This window comes from Rhopilema esculentum, chromosome 20, assembly GCF_057945365.1.
Source record: "Rhopilema esculentum isolate cy_ngs chromosome 20, ASM5794536v1, whole genome shotgun sequence".
Taxonomy (NCBI): Eukaryota; Metazoa; Cnidaria; class Scyphozoa; order Rhizostomeae; family Rhizostomatidae; genus Rhopilema; species Rhopilema esculentum.
Window position 1 is genome coordinate 2,343,757 of NC_142834.1, and position 20,746 is coordinate 2,364,502.

Sequence of the window (20,746 nt, forward strand, 5' to 3'; positions counted from 1 at the left end):
GGTATTAACATTTTGGCATCGAATGTTAAAGATAAACAAATGCATGCAATTTAAAGAGCAAGAAGTACCACAAAAGGGTGCTGCCCACATCATCCGAGGTATTAACATTTTGGCATCGAATGTTAAAGATAAACAAATGCATGCAATTTAAAGAGCAAGAAGTACCACAAAAGGGTGCTGCCCACATCATCCGAGGTATTAACATTTTGGCATCGAATGTAAAAGATAAACAAATGCATGCAATTTAAAGAGCAAGAAGTACCACAAAAGGGTGCTGCCCACATCATCCGAGGTATTAACATTTTGGCATCGAATGTTAAAGATAAACAAATGCATGCAATTTAAAGAGCAAGAAGTACCACAAAAGGGTGCTGCCCAAATCATCCTTTGAGCTTTGAGCAAACCCTGTTTAAAGGACAAGTGACACACTTTTCACCCTATCTTTTCTTTTTATTAACTTATAGATCATCTTTTAGAAGTAAGTTTTTCCTGGTTTAGAACAAAAAATTCTAATCAGGGGGCGCAGGGGACACTATTTTGCTTTTTATCACGTGACCCTATGACGTACATTGTGATAACTCGGAATTTTCCTGTAATTAATAGAAAGTTTACAAAACACGACGCAACAGGTCCAGACGAACTGAATTCGTTTAGAAGCGTGTTGTAAACGTTAATATTGCACTGTATACCAGTAGCAGCAATAAAAAATTATCACAATCTACGTCACGGTGTCACGTGATTCATTTCCCGCCATAACTTGAAAAGGGTTTTTAAGTAGGAAAATGAAATCAGAAAGGAAAAATATTTCAACAACACTCTCATACAGCATTTTACTTTAAGTTAAAAGAAAAAAAAAATTTGGCGCCAAAAGCGTGTCACTTGTCCTTTAATAAAGGGCGTTCTAGAAGTGTGAATGCTGGCACAAGGGACGAAATTTTCCAAGCACGTTTATCAGTCTCCTCGTCTGTGCTTTTTTCCATTCGACTCTTGAATCTTGAGGCGACTTCGGGTTAAATGAATGCTACACATAAATACCTGATTAGCTTTCGTTTATCTTTCAAAAGATCAACTCAAAATTTAAATTTCGAAAACAACAAAAATCTTAAGAAATAAATGTAAGAAAAGCATATTTATGGCTAAAGAAAATTAACATTGTTGGTCTAAATAAAAAATATCGGTTTACAAATTTGGGATTAAAAATCAACTTTATTAATAGACCGAAAATGTTCACCATAATTTTATAGCTACTAAATTTCTGTAGCAGATAGTGGCACGGAGGTATTGAGTCTTGATTACATCTTTGACTGTGCAATGGTAAGCAGTCATTTGAAATTATCTAAAATTCATTAACTTTAGCATGCGGAGAAGAAATTAACTGTTTATTCAAAATTTGGATTCCTCGGGAGGGTCGGAATTCAAAATTCGCCATTTCGGTATCGGGAGTTGACAAAAATAGTAATCCTTGTGGGAGAAACCAACCTCCACTGGGAATCAACTTATCAAAATGGTTACAAAAACTGCATGAGCATGTATCACGTGATTACACTAATAGCGCGTTCGTGGAAAAACAATTGATTGATTCTCTTCAAATCTGTGTTAATGGACTCCTGCAGGATCTTGATTTTTCCCAAGGGGTTTCAGAAAATTTCTGTGCCACAATTTTTGTCACTCTGCCACAAAAATGCTCTAAATTCGAAATTTCTACCTATCTAATAAATGCAGCTACTATCAAATTATCAAGTAATCGAATCGTTAGCCTCAAGTTGGCGAAGTTTAAGAGTTCCATCTGAACCACATGATAGCAAATGCATGGAGGGTAATATCTGTAAGTGTTGTACCCCTGTGCTGCCATGACGTAGGTACGTCCCTCGAAGGTGATCTTTTCTGTAAACATCGTACAGATCGTGAACGGTTAGGCCCCAAACCTGAAAAAAGAAAGCACCGTTGCAAAAGCTTTGAGCCGGTTCGAGAGCATTCTTAAGATAAGGTAGGCCGTGCTATTGAAACAGCGGTTTAAATGTATTTAAAATCAATATTTAAAGAAAAGAACCGGATATCGCTTACTCGATAATTTGAGGCTAGTTATTAGTTGCCCTGAAGCGCATAAAGTTTGAGGTGATTTTGAAACGCCTCCAAAATATTGCGAAAAATGTCGGGATTTTCCATTCATGCCAGTGCATTTAATTTAGCACTGCAGCACATGCTGTTCGTGTAGAGATTTGTTTTTTCTTCTTGTTAATTCAAAGATTTGCTTGCGTAATTAATGTTTGGGTAGGTATCCGTAATAGACTTGGTTAACGAAGTTTTGGGCTGACTCAGCCTGATCATGGGCTGACTCAATTAAATCGTATATGCATTTTAAAGTTATTCATAAAAAATCTTTGACGTAAAATTTGCATCCTGTTTTTCTAAATGCTGATTGGTAGACATATTTAGTTTATGTAGATCAAAGTGTATAAAACGTCCGATTGTAAGGTAAGAAGTGACAGAAACGGCAATAGAGAGATAGATAATCAGTACCGAGGTGTACAATGAAGAAGGACTGGATACAACTGTTGTGTTTCCTTTTTGTGTTCTCTTGGCACTTTAACATTAAATCTCTGAACCAGCAGATAGTTCTGGTGTTGGTACACTAGATAATTTCTACAAAAAATACAGCAAGCACAAACCTTGATATCTCCATCAGCAGACCCAGAGACAAAGAATTCTTCACTTGGGTCGACTGCAAAGCACTTGATGGCGGAATCATGTCCAGCAAACGTGTGTAAGAGCTTTCTTTGTCGAATATCAAATATACCTGATTATTCAATTAAGGAAAGAAAAAATGATTGCTTGTGGATATAGCAGGACAACTCGCAACGGCTCCCCCGTTTCAATGGCCTATAATGAAATACAAAGGCAGCATATTAAGGTTGCCGACGGGGGGTGCAGATGAAAGAAGTTAGGGGTGCCTTACATATTGCCAATTCTAAATTTGTTACGTCAATGCCTTATGAAATTCTCAAGAGAAATAAAATGTCTCTTGGGATTGTTAGCAAAGGGATCCGAATAGGAACCAAGTTAACCAGATAGATGCCTACTTTTCCTCAACACATGACGGCACCAATTCACGCAGATTAATGTAAGATAATGCCTAAATTACACTGTGATTCATCCAACAAGAAAATAATCGGTAAGAAAGGATACATATATTGCCTCTTCTGCCGCCAGAGAGAAGACACTGCTGGCCAGGAATGTAGCAAACAGATTGGGACGTATGGTTTGGAAGGATAAAAGCTGAAAATCAAAATACCAAAATTTAGTAACAACATGATAAACAAAGACAATAACAGGTTCAACGTAGAAGGCCATTTTCCGTGAACCGATAAAATATCAAATTTAAATATATCAAATGTAGGAAATAAGAAGACACACTTTAAAGTGCATCTAAAGGGATTTTGGGCTCATGACAACTGAAAATTCCCCTACGCCATCTTTGTAATTTTTATATGAAATTTTGAAAGAAGTTCATCAAACAGCGAAGGAATGAATATGGAATATTGATGCACCTATTCAAGGATGCTTGTCAGAAATAACATACAATCTCTGAAATATGAAAGTATTTTCTAATCAGCAGAAGGGCTTCACCTCGAAGGGCTACACCTGCAAGGAACGTCAGCGATCTGAACGTGACGCTTAACAAAGAACTTGATTCTTTAAGGGAATGGCTCCAAGGCAATAAGTTATCATTGAATGTCCTGAAGACACAGGCGATGGTCATTGGATCTCGGCCTAACCTTAAGAAGATTTCGACAAAATCAATGGAATCACCATTATTTTCTATTGTTGAAATGTTGAAATGGTTGATAAGGTCAAGTATTTAGGGAGATGAAAATTGATAAACATTTAGCTTGGGATGAACATATCCACTAAGGTTTCTCGTGCTATTTGATTTCTTAAATATGCCAAGAAGTTACTTCCAAAAGAAACTCTCTCTAAAATGTATCGTGGTATCGTTGAACCGCATCTCCGCTACTGCTGCTCAGTCTGGGGGGCATGTGGGGGGACAGGGTTGCAGGTGCTTAAAGCCGATTGACGGGGTTACCGTGCTTAAAGAAATTAAAATGAAAAAATGAAAATGAATGAATGAAGGCATTACCCTTGGGCAAGCTTAGTAATTATTTCGAATTTAGTCACTAAATGTCTTAATATCATGAGAAAACTCACAATGCACGAGGGAGCGTCGGCTTGACATTAGAGTGTCCCATATGCAAACAGTCCTGGGAAAAAATGAGAAGAGTGAATTTTTGAATACTTAAGAGAATGCCACTAGATATAAGTTAATACTCTAAGGTATTAAATACCACTGTTTTGATACATATTATTTATTTCACGCCAACATGTGATAAAAATTTGATACCGTTGAATGAATAACGCGGGAACCTTATAGAAGCTTACTTTCAATTGAGCTTTGTTGCAGTATAGATACAGGACGGTCTTGAAAGCTCTTTTGAAGCTGTAGCGAAATTTTTCTAATTAATAAGTAAACAAAATATTTGTTAAACTATTCATTAAATGAAGTTAAATTTCATGTAGGATATAGAGGAATATACTTCGCTTCTGATGAGTAGCCGGCTGTTCCAATAAAGCTGGAGGACCCAAGGAATGCAAAGTCGTATGCCTGTCTGTTGTACGCTTTGATGGCCTAGAAATTAGAGGATGAAAATGTAAAATTCGCAAGAAAGAGAAGAGGAATAACCATTCTGACAAAAAACCTTATGAATAAAAAATATCTTTCTGAAGCTTTATTTTAAAGAAAGGAATGCTGAAATAAAATACCAAAATTGGAGCTTTGAAGTGTCTACAAAAAATACTTTGAGTTGTGAGGGTTTTTTATAGAGTGTTGGGTAAAAATAAGTGGTGGGGATGGAAGTTGAGCAAGAAAAATATCTTTAGATTTAAACATGCTTAAAGAAATACAAAATTAGTGCTTGCAGGTCCGTCATAAAGTGCTTAATGCCATAAAGACAGAGCTGTACATGCTATTTATCGAAAGAACAGGACGGTTCTACGCTGCTACTCCGAGTTTAACGCTTAATGCGATCTTTAGACAACTGTTATTTGTCTAAATAAATGTAACAACCAATGCTTGTGCAAATACTGAAGTTTGATGATAAAGATTTTAAACGTTTCTGTGGCTGAAAAAGCTCAATGTCAATAAGTCAGCTAAAAGTAAAAGGATATTTTCAATAATTTCCTGATACAAAATGCTGAACAAGAACAATTCGAGCAGTCAGCCCGGAGTGAAAGAGTAAATGATTCAGAGTAAATATTTGACAATATGTGAAAAGAAAGGGTCAAGCCAAGCAGATTAAATTGCATTACGGAAAAAGGAAACAGGAAATGAGCAAAGTACCAAATCTTGAGTGGCTCAAGACTGAATTTGAAAGGATAAAGATGTACTTGAAAAGATGGAAGTTAAAAATGGGAGTGGTACGAGAGTAAAATGTAAACAAATTACTTACGACATATGGCTTTGGATTTGCTGTGCTGTTCAAGGTCCACAGAGAAAGGTATCCGCTGTCATCTGTGGCTCCAAACTAAAATAAACCATGAAATTGGCTGCAAAATTTCCATAAAGCTCTGCTAACTAAACCCCTATTTGTATTATCAAGATTATAAACATACATTTTTATATTCATAAACTTTCCCACCCATCCTGACCGAATTTTCGAGTCCCCTACACTACGTTCAATAATTCGTAAATAGCTTAGGGATAGAGTGTAACGAATGGGGGTTCTGTGACATGAAACTGCTTCTCTAGCGCTCAAAGATAAGTCTATTACACGTTTTTGTAGCCCCCCTTTTCTCGGATTTGGGGGGAGCTAAACATGCTAAAAGCCAAGAGCAGGGCGACTTTTGTATGGTTTTAAGTTCATTTTGGAAATTATTGGGGGCTAAAGTCCCCGTAGCCCCCCGCTTCCGCAATCCCTGTATTATCCACCAAAACTACAATCCCTTACAAAAGATGAAGCACCCATGCACCCAAGAGTACCTTCCAATGTTATTATCTCCAAAACAGATTGTTTTGAAGAAGTCATAGTAACGCTCTTGCACAATTAGTCATGGATAGAGTTAGAGTCCGTATATGCGCAGCATTCTCTTCTCGAGGTATACCCCACATCCATCTCCTCGAGGTATGCAGTGGCGGATCCAGACTACCGCCATTACCGCTCGAGCGGTAGTCAGATTATTCAAAAAATTATAGAAACAAGGATCATTCTCATGTTTATCCTACTACTTTAATTAAACCATAATTAATTATTGAAAATATTTGATCGCGCTGCAAACTAAGCCTTTCTTCCTAGGAACATGCCTAAAATTTCCACAGAGACAGAAATATGTTTTAATCCATATCGCTATGGAAATTGCGTGCCAATTGCCGAGCCACATGTTTGCAAATAGAAGGCTAGCATGGGGGGATGATGAAATCATGGCTTGCTAGCTAGGGGGGTTGAGTCGGTGTAGAACGGATTCGAGCTGCACTGAGCGGTAGTCAGCTTGCCTAAACCAATCAAATCGTCAGAAATCACTGCCAACCTGGGGGGATGCATACAAATTTTGTTGACAACCAATGAACAACCGAGTTGACTACCGCTCAGATGGGGGGTTGAGTAGTACTGCCGCTCAACACGGCTCAAACGTTACAGAAAGATGGGGGGATGCCTAAATATTCTGCAAACTGTAACTTCAAAGCCGATGTGACCCATTATTCTGTACAATACACAACTATTCGTAGAAAGTTATTTTAAAAGAATATTAAATTAAAAGTCAGGCCCACAATATTCGCCAAAAGTATGATTCTTTGTTTAACAAAAGTTGCTCTCGATAATTGCAAATTTTATCTAGCTTTTTAAACTTAGCAATTTTCAACAGATCTGATTTTCATAAGTAATTGTCCGACTAAATGCGAGTTTTAGGCGACACTTCGAAATTCTGCCAAATGTATCTTTTTTTCTAATTCGATGGTGTTCCTCGTCTAAATGCCGTAAATTTTTTTAGAATATCCATCCTCAGAATATTGAATAAGATTATTTATTTCTTCTCAAGCTTGTTGTAAGGATACATGAAATTTCAGTTAAGCACCGCTTGTCTCTTGAAAATGGTCTACATAAGAAATTATAGAAAGCAATAATCATTTTAGAAAACCGGGTGTGACCAAGAAATGGGCGTGGTCTAAAGGGTGTGGTCAACCCTCTATCTCATTTCGGCGGTAGTCAGATTTTTGGCTGGATCCGCCACTGGTATGCACAGCATTCTCTTCTCGAGGTATACCCCACATCCATCTCCTCGAGGTATGCACAGCATTCTCTTCTCGAGGTATACCCTACATCTATCTCCTCGAGGTATGCACAGCATTCTCTTCTCGAGGTATACCCTACATCTATCTCCTCGAGGTATGCACAGAATTCTCTTCTCGAGGTATACCCTACATCTATCTCCTCGAGGTATGCACAGTATTCTCTTCTCGAGGTATGTCCTGCATCTATCACCTCGAGGTATGCGCTGCATTTTTTTCTCGGGGTATGCGCAGCATTCTCTTCTCGAGGTATGTCCTGCATCTATCACCTCGAGGTATGCGCTGCATTTTTTTCTCGGGGTATGCGCAGCATTCTCTTCTCGAGGTATACCCTACATCTATCTCCTCGAGGTATGCGCTGCGTTTTAACGTGTTCTCACGATGGTATTACAGTTTGAAAAGGTGTTCGCCTTTTTCGATAAAAGGCGCTGCGTGGATTAATACCTTGTCTATTTTAACCTTTTCACAACTCGATATTATGGAAAAGCGCAAAAGAGAGAAGGGTCGTGTTTGTAGTAATCTAACAGAATATGCGCAGGAGCATTAGTCCATGTGACCAATTTCTATATAGTTTTTCAGATGTGTGTAGGCCATTGAAGTTAATATTAAGTTATCGTTCTGTTTTGTTTGAACCTATGCGTTGTTCTATCACCTCCACATCTTAAAATTGGCGACGAGAAAGATTGATGGACTTGAAGCTCAAGTGTTGTGTTGAACTAAGTTATGCTGTAAATAGAGTTCTAATGTGATGACGTCACAAAAATCTATTTTTAGAATTTTTGAATTTAGATCACATAGCTTGAAAGAGCATCATGAAATACCTCTAAATATGCAAAATCATTCAAATGTGTTACGAACTGGCTGAGATATGGCCACATGTGTATTAGCTCTTTCCCCATCAAACCTCTGTATTTTGGTCTCTGTTCATAACTTTATGAACAGAGCGAAAATGACAGCGATTCGATAGCAAACTTCAAATCTTTCATTAGCAATATCTCAACTGATTTTAGACATATTTGACTAATTTTGCATATGTGGAAGTATTTTATGAAGATCTTTTATGTTATGTGATTAATATTCAAAAATTCTAAGAAAAGGGTTTTTGGTGACGTCACACTTTAGTGACTTTGGTGACGTCACACTCTATAGCTCTAATTCGTTGTAAGTGAAATTGGACTGATTCACCTCGATCATATTAAACTGTGACCAACGATTACAACACATATCTGTACTAGAGAAATCAGATACGCTCAACAACTGCGTTATTTTCACTTTCGCTACATTTTCAAAGGAGACAGAATTTTATCGAATTTCACCACACAAGGAAGTGAGGCAACCAAACATTTGAATGAGATCGCCATTGAGGGCAATGACTTCCTTCCACTGTGGTTTTCAATCTACAACGACTACAAAAGTTGGGTGGTTAAATACTGCAACAAGGAAGGGAAATGTTTCTGTACAATCAGCAAATTTTGCACAGCGAGTCGCATTTTAAAGTGTAGAGTGACAGCTTTGAGCTTCCCACATATATCTATATAATACTGATCAATTAATATTTACTTTGTTAGTTAAAGATTTATTTTTTAAGAATAATTGTGCGTTCTAAGGCTTATAAAAGTATTAAACATAATTATCAAGTATTAAATATTGCGAAAAGGAAGTTAGGAATTTTTACAACATATGTAACTTTTTTATCAAGTCCTACTTCTGCGTTGTAAATAGCACATTTTAGTGATAGATCAAATATTTTAGTTATTAATCATATTTTAATAGTTCTGCCAGCTTAAATAACTAATTTTTAGGATTTTTAGGATCTTTAATGGTCAGTTGAAAGTTTCCACTTACGTTATTGTTCGCCAAAATATTGTACATCTTAGTTAGCTCTAAACATATGGATTTGGCTCAAAATTATTTGCATTCCCGTGAAAAGACCATTAGAACCGCAATATCGAGTTGAGAAAAGGTGAAAACAGCCTGACATTAATCCGCGCAGCGCCTTTTATTGAAAGAGGCGAATAACTTTTCAAACTGTAACACTATCATGAGAACACGATAAAAATGCAACGCATACCTCGAGGGGATAGATGCAGGACATACCTCGAGAAGAGAATGCTGCGCATACCCCGAGAAAAAAATGCAGCGCATACCTCGAGTTGATAGATGCGGGACATACCTCGAGAAGATGAAACAGCGCATACCACGAGGAGATAGATGCTGTGCATACCTTGATAAGAAAATGCAGCACATACCTCGAGAAGAAAGCGCAGCGCATACCTCAAGCAGCAAAACAGCGCATAATGCGAGGAGATAGATGTAGGGCATACCTCGAGAAAAAAACGCAGCGCATACTCGAGAAGAAAGCGCAGCGCATTCCTCGAGAAGAAAAACAGCGCATACCTCAAGAAAAAAAAACAGCGCATACCTCGAGAAGAAAGCGCAGCGCATACCTCAAGCAGCAAAACAGCGCATAATGCGAGGAGATAGATGTAGGGCATACCTCGAGAAAAAAACGCAGCGCATACTCGAGAAGAAAGCGCAGCGCATTCCTCGAGAAGAAAAACAGCGCATACCTCAAGAAAAAAAAAACAGCGCATACCTCGAAAAGAAAGCGCAGCACATAACGCGAGGAGAAAGATGCAGCGCATACCTATAGATGCGAAATACAACGCAGTGCCTACCTTATTGCCAAGAGCATTGAATCTTATTCGATTGACTCGCTCATGTACATTTGGACCTCTGAATGACAAAATTTGCTCAGGGTGACCGAATTCGAACATTCGCACACTGCCATCATTGCCGCCAGCCATATCTACAATGAATAAACATAGATATATCAAAATATATATTAAAATATCAAATATGAGACGTATTTAACTAAGGGGATGTGTGGTGACATGTAGATTAAGACCCATATATGTAGATTTTAGAAAGAGGGGGGGGGCGGGTGAGGTGGTGATTCTTAATGAGGAGTATGTGGCATTTTAACGAGGGAATGTCAATTTAAGATGAGGGTGTATGATTGCAGAGATGATAGGGTATGGTAGGGTGCGGAGGAAATACATGAATTTTTGGCAATTAAGGATTCTGAGTGAAGACCATAAATCTAGAAAGTAAATATTGTTTTATTCATAACTGTTTGACATGTCTTTAAACAATATAATTTATTTAATCTTATTTTCACATAGATTTTCTCCTCGAAAAAAGTTTTTCTAAAAAATGTTTTCTTACAGTAAGGAAGAGATGGATGCGACTCCATTCGTCGAACTCCAGGAAGAGGCCTTCTCAAACTCTGAAATGAAAAATCACAACAATCGTATAGAAATGCTTTCATCTAAATACAAAGTGTAGAAGTATATACTGTTCTCTGTTTTCAGCTTTCAAGTAGCTCTCCTTTCTTGAACTTTTTCATTAAAATTGGCAATCTTGCTGCTTTTTTAAACCTCGAGGAAAGTAGCGTCATTTTTTCTAGGGATCGCAATTTCCCGTTTTTTTCGAATTTCTATTCTTATCTTTATTCGGTCTTTGAAAATACTCTATGAAATTTCGAAGTGTTCTCCAAGTTCTTCACTAAAAGGCACCAATCTTTTTCTTTTTCAATAATTATTTCGTAAAGGACATTTCAAAAGAAATTCTAGATTTGAAAACTTTCCTTGAGAAAATCCAGTAAATTAGCCAGTTTTGAAGAAAATCCCTTTTCATAGATATTAAATACAAAGTAAACAGAAAAACCTTTTACTTCTGATAAACACAATCATATTTCTCAGCGAAAACATCAGTCAATTCCAAATTCTTAAAATGTCGAAGCAGCAAATTAGAATACACCTTACAAATTCTAATTTTTTTGATATTCTTTCAATGTGTTTCAAATGAAAACAAATTGGCCTTAAAATAAAAAAAGCGACGCAAAAACAAAAATGATCTTACCACTGAACAGGCGCGATCCTTGCCATTAATTGCGGTATCTTCCTCAGGTGTCCTGTGTCAAAGTTAATTACTCCAATAAATAAAACTCGAAGTTTAGGGGTGTTGGAGTAGGAGGTTGGCGAAGAGACAAGTAACCCTACATCTTGAAATTCACACCGTTAAAATATGATTAAATAAAATTAGCTAAATTTTAGGCAACATCTGAGCTAAGCTTTTGAAAAGATGAAGTACGAAAACGAAAACCAAAACGAAAACTAAATTCAAAACTAAAACCACTTCATGTTTAGGTGTTTCTGGCTAATAACTCTTTTCTGTTAAAAGTCATCAATACCTCAGAATGACAAAAGCATTGACAAATATACGCATCTTAAAATTTTTATATATTTCATCACTGTGTTTTAAGAGTTTAAAACAGATCCTCAGTTGCTCTGATGATTTAGGACCAGTTTCTTTAACTGAGAAACAGCTTCAAGAAATAGATTCCATCAGCTGTCACTTACAAGGAGAACTGAAGAATTAAGGAGGGGGGGAGGGGGGAGGGAGTGAGCATTACAACCAATTGACTGAGTCACTTATCTCCTTGAGGGAAAACACATGCATAAATACTTTAAAACGTTACTTTTTTCGCCACTGAAAATTGTTAACTCTTAGCTGGTCATCAAAATTGCGTGAACAAAAAGTTATTATCAGAAGTTTGTCATTGTTCCTATGGATTCACGTGCACGGTAATCAGTTTGTCTTGTCATTTTGCCTAAGTGATCATTTCAGGACGATGACTCAAAGATCGGCGCTCATTGGTCTAAAATTGATGTCTTTTCACAAAGCACTAAAATCCTAAGAGATCAAATTAAACACTTACGTCTTGCGTGATCTGTCACTCAACTCTTTGGTTGGGTTGCTTTCCGTCTCTGTAAGATTTGAAACATCTAATTCGACGACTTCATGCGCAGCAGCAACCACGAGGGTATTTTTATTTGCCTTAAAAAAGAAAATGGACCGGAGTTAAGCAAGTTTATCTCTAGACCATATTTTGCCAATGTGTATCAAAGTTAATGCAACCAAAATTATTTGCAAGATCTTTTTGCAAGCGCTTTTAGATTCTCTTCCTTCCGTTTCAGAGCAAACAAAATTGCAGACTACATACAGCGTCAGCTCGCGTTAAAGCAATATGACATACAGTTTTTTTTCTACAACAACAAAACCTAAATCTGAATAAAAGAAATACTATTTACATGTACCATTCATGGCGGCGAATGACATACAGTAACTGCCTCAAAACGAATATTATCAAAAATAGAAACTAATTACAAACTGACTTTAACCTGTACTATCTGTGACGTAAGCTACATTAAAACTGCCACTAAAACCCCAACACTCACGTTGTTGAAACAGAATCCCATTAAAAGATCAGCATCTTTGTATATGACCTGGGGTACACGTGAATTTGGCTCTTGGCCTGATATCTGGAAAGAAAATAAAAGAAACTTTATAGGCAACAAAGATGTAGACTTGAGAGACAACTTTCTAAGCAGAATTAACAGAAAACTTTCTAAATAATAGGCATAACATTAACAATTCTAAATTAACAGGTATGCAATTTTATTGTGACGCCATAACGCTTAATTGTTGAAAGTTGTTCGTAAACAGCGCAAAATAATTACGGTATTCTAGTAAAGTGAAATAAAAATATATTGCTAGCTATTTTTGAGCCTCAAAGCTCTCCGCCATTTAGAAAGCTTACTATGATATACAGATGCATGCGAAGTTTACTCCAAAAATAGCTGACAATAGGCCAATAAAATAGTGTCATCCTGAACCGATTACACTGGGCACAACAAAACCGCTCTTTGCTCTATGAAGTTACTCGCAGGTTTGGTTGTGGATTCTGATTGGTCAAAACAAAGAATCCTTATTGGTTGATTCGATCCCATGCAAGCTGTTTTTGTCAACAATCGGGCAGAAAGCACACGTTGAGTTCTACATTTAAAGAGAATCAACGGGCATGTATCTTAGAATTCTAGACATAAATTCAAATAGACCAATTCGACTTACGACCTCGTTTTGAAAAAATCTTCAAATTTTTTTGTACAAAATTTTTAACTTCAGATTCGGATTAAGAGCAATGATTGTAGTCTACTTGGAAGTTTTCCTTATGGTATTGCTCACGATATTGATTTTATGACGACATAAAGATAAAAACTTTATAAGGGATTTGACCGTGATTGGCGACTAGGGGGGTAAAGTTTCACCCGGAATGATTTTTTCGGTCAAATCCCTTGCAAGTTTTTAAACTTCATTTCTCCATAAAATCTAAATTACAAGCACAAACAACATAAAATTGTATTCAGCCTAGATCTATTGTCATAAAACCAAATCTGAGCTTAAAAAAGTCGTATAATTAAGTTTGGAGAAATCTCCAAAACGAGGTTGTAAGTCGAATTGGTCTATTGAAATTCAATTGGCATTGAGCTGTAACCAAGAACAAAGTTAAATGGAATGTCTGGCAACACAAAGGAATTCTATCATCATGATTGGTTGCCTGTTCATAGATGTGTAGGTTAGCCAGTTTTATATCCATGCATTCTCCTTAAATGAGAACAAAAGCAAAAGCTGTTGGAGCAAGCTTGTATAAGTTACGAACAATTTACCTCATCTAGTAGAATGTCCTTGGGGAAAGCGAATTCCAAAAATGTCTCTCTAAGGGATTCTTGGTGCACCAGCGCGTGCCAAAGCCGTTTTGATGGGTCTGCAACTTTCTTGCTGCATCTATACCCACAAAATAAAAACAGTAAAAAGTAGAATTAATATAACTATATATATATTAACTAATACATTAATATTACAATAAATATTACATATTACAATATTATGATAACTATATCAATAATATCAAATTATTATAAAGCACTGCAAAAAAAGATGCTTCGCCATCATCTGATGGAGATAAACTCGGCATAGAATTTTACAGATGACGAAAAAGGCCAGGTTTTGTAGTAGGCAATGAAGCGGATATCTCATAAATTACTTTTGAAAGTATCAAAAGCTTAAGTCAATTTTCAAACACTACACATGGTTGGTAATATTTAAAGCAATGAAAAAGGGGAGATCAAAGCGTAAAGAAATGATTGTATCTTCATTTCGGAGCTTATTCGGCAAGATGGTGTCTCGGACAGTAATGAAATGAATAAATACAGATGTGAAAAAACTGATGTGAAAAAACTTGATAATAAATTATCAAAAAGATAACAAACTCACTTAAAAGGTGTATTGTTTGGGTCCATGAGAAACTTGACTTTCTGCAAGGTCGGCCCTCCCCTTGTGAAACCGTCGTCAAGGGGGGCGTACAGAGGGAGAAAATTCTCGGGCGGATTTCCAGGCTCAAATGTATTTCGTATTTGAATTTGCCATTTAAGGACTAGCTTCACGATTGAGTACAGCAAAGGAGACAGCGAGGGAAGTTCTGCAATAACAAAAGATCGTGAAGCATATGACACAATGCAAACATTGAGGAACAAACTACAGTTGAATTAGAACTTTATGTCGCAGTTAATGGCCACTAAAGTATATGTAGTGAAAATGACAAATTGTAATCAATGTGTAGGTATAAAATAATAAAGATAAAATACCTGACATTTCCAACCCGGCAGCATTTAAAAAATTCATTATTCCATTAACAACAATTTTCAAGACACACATCGTCATTAACCTCCAGCTGTATGACATCTGACTAAGGTCTTCGACGCCCTTTTGCTTATCAGTAGTGTCATCTTCAAGCTCGGATTCATCTTCATCACTGTACATATCGGAGTCATCAGTCTCGAATGAGTCCTGCGAGTTGTACTCAAATGACCCGAAGTCTTGAAGAGGCTGCAAAAAATCAGTAAACGAAATAAGTCTTTCAAATCTTAACAAACTTTAAAAAGTCTGCAAAAATACTTCTGAAGGAAAAGCTTCAGGAAACATTACGGAAACATAGATATACTAAATGGAGGGGAAAACTTTGAAAACAGTTTAGAAAGAAATAATATATGACTGACATATCAAGAGTTTGGATATCATTAAATCCCATAACACTGAGGGAACAATTCTCAAAGGAAAGTAAAGATGTGGATCTTTTATTGATGAAAATCTCTAGGGAAGGGTTCCAAATTGGTGATTGGATAAAAAATAATATAGGAAAGAGACGGGGTTAAATTAATTACTCGGCCTAAACAGGGTTGCCGAGATCAGAGTAAAACAAGAATTAGTGGCAATATGCTTTTCATATTTCAAGATTGAGTACCTTTTTCAAGAAGAAGTCATATAGGGTCATCTGGGGTGGAATAAACAGCTCTTGTTGCACAAATTTCCCCGATGATGGTGAAGTTGTAGGCAAGGCTGCCTTTTTTCCGAGCAGCCGGTAATTCCACTTCATCCTTGCAGCGTCAACCTTTTTCTTGTCTTCTTCTGGCTTCGTAGAAGACATTTCTGGAGTCGCTGGTCTTTGTTCCGTGGCTGCATCTTCATCTAGAAGAACCAGCTTTGTCCCACCGCCAAACACCATGCCCCACATGTCACAGTTGAGTTGGTTCATAACAATTCTGTACATCTGATTTGGCAAGAATTGTGAAGACGAGGTTACAAGAAGGGCAACATAAACAGCAACAGCGGCTTCGCAGAGGAGGATTTTAAGGTTCTTCGCACCCTCTTTGTTTGTGGCAGCGAGTATAGAAGAAAACATTTGAACCCCCGGCCAGTTTGACGGAAATGACGTGGGTGTCACGTGCTCTTTTCTATGGGAGCCTGGGACATCGAGACCAGTTTTTGATGTCTGCCTCACCAATTTTCCTAGAAATATGAAAAGGGAAATAAACCCTGAGGTTCGGAAACCCTTTTTCTCTTTCAAGAACTAAATATTCTTTGCTAGTCAGGAGAATGAGCTGTATTAGTCATTAAATATATAAAATTACATGAGAAAGACAGTAACAACGCATTGTTCAAGAAAATATTTTTTTTAATTTTTTGCCCTAACATCTAGTTATGAGTGAGCAAATTCAGTCTTCTCCAATCTGCCTTCGTCACGAGCACATAGACAAGCTGGGCAACCACAACAGTCATGTGCTCGCGTTTCTGATTGGCCAATTCGATCCACAACTGGGTATATATATTTCCTAGCGTAGAGTTTTCGATCTATGATCTGACGTTTTAAACTCTGAAGAGTGTCAGACGAAAAGTTTTAGTTTACTCAAATGTTTGCTTTTTTCAAAGCCATTTTAAAACATTAGTGTTCTGCAAAGATTTCTTGCAAGGTCAAATATTTATATATATGTGTAATTCTAGACTATATTTTAAGTAGTGTGTGTCGATATTCCATTAGCTATGCAAAGATCCTCGCGGAAAAATTATTTGCCAAAAACCCTGACCCGTCCAATCTTAAGCTTCAATTTAGCAAAGGCAATGCCCTAATTCCATTTATTTCTTTTTTCAGTGACCTTTTATAAATAGCAAGACTTAGCCCACAATACATAGTCTTCTTGCTTCTTACCTTCCTTATTCTCTTTGCCAATGATTTTCACTTCACCCTTTCGGATCGATTCCAGTAACTGATCCTCGTGGCCACCACAAAGACTGTGGAATATACACGAGGACAATGACAACGATAGACTCTCTAGTGCTGCGGCAGCATTTATTGGGTTTTGCATGCTTGGCAGTTCAGGGAGGCGGAGTAACATTCTTAAGATGTCATGTGTCATGTTCCTCAGGTATGTGACTGGGTTGGCGAATAGCGAGAAGGTCGTCATTGTAGCGAGTAGAAGTGGGGGTGCTGTCTGGCCGGATGAAAAAGCACGAAGGGGGGCGGCTAATGACCGGTAGTGCTCCAGCTCATGAAGGAGAAACAGTAGCTCAAGGCAAATAGCTGAAACAAGAAAGTCCATTTGAAAATGAAAAGGGGCAGATGTAGTGATAGAAAACTACATCGTTTTTATTTCAAAAGTAAATGAAGGTTAACGTGAGCCTAGTTTTGGATTCGTTAGACCTGTCTCTAAGACCATGAATGAAGTTGGGATACTTGAAAATTTGAGCTTGCAAGGAAAATATTGCAATATCAGGTAAATGAACTTTAATCAAGCTGTACACGATTCACTGACTGGCAGCTAATATTTCTATGGACAAAATAACATCATAACTTTGCGATGACGTCATAAAAGTGGATCTTTTTAATATTTAAACGTTAACCATATAACCTGAAAAGAGCGTAATAAAATAGTATACCCGAAATTGGCTACTTTCCTATTCTTTATGGTAATGCGCTCTTGCTTGTTAACTTTATGAGCCAAGCTAACATTATATTAACCAAGTAGCCTTCAAGCATAAAAATCATCCGGACCTTGAACAAGTTACTTAACCTATCTTCTAACGGTCTTTACTGACTTTGCAGATCTAAACCAATTCTGTTGTGCTTTTTCGGACAATAAGGCTAAGATCACAAAATTCAGAGACTAAATGATCTGGAATTATTCGGACATTCGAAAGGCCATTGTTTATTCGACTAGGCGGATTGGCTGGCAGGTTCTACATAGAAAACTCGTATTCAGATGGTTCAGTTGCTCATAGACATTGCTTCAGGAGCGATGAGAATACAGCGTGCTTGAATAATCACTCTGTAATGAATTGAAATATCATTGCAACTTCGTCCAAAGGACTAAATTTTACAACTGAATTCGTACCGGGCAGGTTTTCACCACCAACACCCTGCAAGGCACAACAGTTGTACAGTGTGGTTAGGATGTTTCCATTTTTCCGCAACCACCGAATCTTCCGCGTCAAAAGTTCCGCTTTTTGTGACAAACTCCTTTTCTCGACACCAGTTTCGTCGGCATATTGACTTACTAAAAACGAATAACATGGGAGCTGTAAACAATTATAAATTGAAAAGTACACTCAGAAAACCTTCTTCCCGAGACAGGGACAGTCCAAGACGCATTTACATCAATCGTAGTTCTAACGACGAAATCAATAACTTAGAATAGAATAGAAGCCGAAAAGGAGCTCCATAAATAGGAATTCCACTCTTTTTGCAAGCCCATCCCCGAATGTATTCGTGCCTAACCAAGTTTGTTGTCAACAAGGAAGCTCACTCACTGTTCGGGAGACGAAACCTACAGTCTTTTGTTTCGAAAAAAATACCGTCTTAAACCAATCAGTGTTGCAGGGTCATAGCACATGCGCATTAATAACAGTGTTCGCACAGCTGCTCTGTCTAGGACCACACAACTTTCCGTCAGGGCTTCAAGTGATAATGCGCATGCGCAATGATCCTGAAACGGGGGCTAGTGCATGTCTGGAAGACGGGCGTGATTCATTTCCCGAACAATCAAGGTAAATTTGTCCCCACAACATTTTGAAAAAGAAATATAGCATTGCTTATCCCTCCGTCCCTGATTCGAGGTTAGCCAAAGGACAACTGTTTTTCTTGCGTCAAAAAAACAACAATGTGCCCTGGAGAGTTTCCCTTCTGCCCTTTCGCTATTCTAGGTCAACACTTAAAGGAACGAGCAACTGGTCCAGCTATCTAGAATATTCTGGGACAGCACAGCTCAGTGGCATACTTATAGGGCGCCTTGGAGGATGAGAATCGAAATATCCGCTCATTTATTGAAAATGCCCTAATCATATTTAAAACAAAATGACAAATACAACTTAATTAAATGTTAAATCATCAATAGACTTTAGTTTGTAAAAAACTAGAATACGAATTCGACTTACGATCGCTGTCTTTTCGCGGCAGCGGGTCATGCAGGGCCTCATTATCAGCTATATCCTCGTCTTCAGACTCGTATCTATAGTCACAAAGCCGGTGCAGCACTTCAAGTTCTCTCTCCAACAAATGCGCCACCGTAGGTCTCAGTTTGACACCATCTAGAGTACATGTTGATGGAAGGCTCCGCAGTTCCTCGATAAGACATTTAAACACTGTTATGTATTTCAAATGAAACGACGTTATATCTTCCTCCCCTTCTTGCTCCAGCGGCTCATCATCTTCTGGTGTTTTCTCGGTTTTCGCGTCCTGAAATTGACTGGATTCGCTTGTTTCCGACAGCAGGCCGTTCAACTCACTCTTTTCCCTGTTAGTTGATACCGGCTTGCTCCAATCGAAATCTTCCGCTTTTGAGTTTAAAACCGGTTTACTCCAATCGAAATCTTCCGCTTTTGAATTTGAAACCGGTTTACTCCAATCAAAATCTTCCACCTTTGCAGCTGAAACCGGTTTACTCCAATCAAAATCTTCTACTTTTGAATTTGAAACCGGCTTACTCCAATCAAAATCTTCTGATTTAGAAGAGGATACGCTTTCAGTTGCTTGGAGTGTGTCCGAAAATCCAAGACCGTCTGAAATTGTCCCACTGGCTATCATGCCTTCAGTTAAGGAAACCTCTTTGTCTTCTTTCGTGTTTACAAGAGCTCTACTTTCCTCTTCAAATTTTTCTTCCACCTTCAGTGTTTTTGGTAATAGCATCAAAACTTCTAATGCAACACTTGGCATTCCAGAGTTCAAATGTGTATGTGCAGTGCGGTAAAGAAGTTCTCTTTCAAACGGTGCAAAAACTGAGGCATCTCTCGCGGTATTTTCTGACTTCATTGTCTTTCTGTAGTCAAGCTTTCGTATATCACTGCTACGACTCCCTGTGTGCGCTGAATGCTGAGAAAGATGACATCTACGCACATACGGGTGTGACCGTAAGAAGAAATAGAAATTGAATATATCCGGATGTCCCATTGAAGCCATCTCATTGTATTTTATCTCTGTGTCATCAGTGTGCGGCGCTGTCGGATCGAGTAGCAAAGTCTCTAGAGACTTGTTGTAATCCCGCCGTAACCAATACGTCATGCTTCGAAGAAAGGGATCTGAAGGACGAATAAATAAAATAATGAAACTCACAGAATTTGAATTCGGTGACTACATAAGAGCTACAGCATAAGTGCAAATTAAAGAAGAAAATAAGATCTGTCCGAATATAACTGTTTAATTTTCGACTAGAGTTCAGAATACATATGAATATTTGCTACTCAATTTTGGTGCTTGAAGCTCACATAAAATTCGCTTTAAAAAGTTACGTTTCATGTCTTTATAATCACCAAACATTGCTGTTTTCAGTATAATTTAAATGTTGAATTGACATTTACTGACATCGTTAACATTACAGAATCATCATGCAATGATCAAGTTCTCTGCAACCCTCATTTTTAACAGCAATCTTTATTACTTCAGGAGTGCTTAACCAGATGTTCTCTAGGGATATGATTTCAAATTTCAAATCACCATTCATTCCACCCATAGGACCAGATGTTCTCTAGGGATATGATTTCAAATTTCAAATCACCATTCATTCCACCCATAGGACCAGATGTTCTCTAGGGATATGATTTCAAATTTCAAATCACCATTCATTCTACCCACAGGAACAGAAATTTCCCATGCGAGCAAAACTTAGCATCTCTAAG

At 37.7% G+C, this 20,746-nt stretch overlaps 1 protein-coding gene across 1 annotated transcript in view; it reads right to left on the minus strand.

Annotated features, from left to right (window-relative positions):
* Positions 1-881: 881 nt before the first annotated feature.
* LOC135687797 (dmX-like protein 2) overlaps positions 882-20,746 on the minus strand; it is a 44,231-nt gene continuing 24,366 nt past the window's right edge. The window contains exons 21-38 of the mRNA XM_065204465.2: positions 19,010-20,149; positions 17,971-18,132; positions 16,788-17,159; positions 15,546-16,090; positions 14,890-15,130; positions 14,519-14,723; positions 13,912-14,029; positions 12,643-12,726; positions 12,123-12,241; positions 11,264-11,315; positions 10,568-10,628; positions 10,018-10,148; positions 5,505-5,579; positions 4,593-4,684; positions 4,207-4,259; positions 3,187-3,276; positions 2,670-2,797; positions 882-1,925 (exon numbers count right to left, since the gene is read on the minus strand). Coding sequence (XP_065060537.2) covers positions 1,737-1,925; positions 2,670-2,797; positions 3,187-3,276; positions 4,207-4,259; positions 4,593-4,684; positions 5,505-5,579; positions 10,018-10,148; positions 10,568-10,628; positions 11,264-11,315; positions 12,123-12,241; positions 12,643-12,726; positions 13,912-14,029; positions 14,519-14,723; positions 14,890-15,130; positions 15,546-16,090; positions 16,788-17,159; positions 17,971-18,132; positions 19,010-20,149 — 3,857 coding nt within the window. The 3' untranslated portion in view covers positions 882-1,736. The remainder of the gene's footprint in view (positions 1,926-2,669; positions 2,798-3,186; positions 3,277-4,206; positions 4,260-4,592; positions 4,685-5,504; positions 5,580-10,017; positions 10,149-10,567; positions 10,629-11,263; positions 11,316-12,122; positions 12,242-12,642; positions 12,727-13,911; positions 14,030-14,518; positions 14,724-14,889; positions 15,131-15,545; positions 16,091-16,787; positions 17,160-17,970; positions 18,133-19,009; positions 20,150-20,746) is intronic.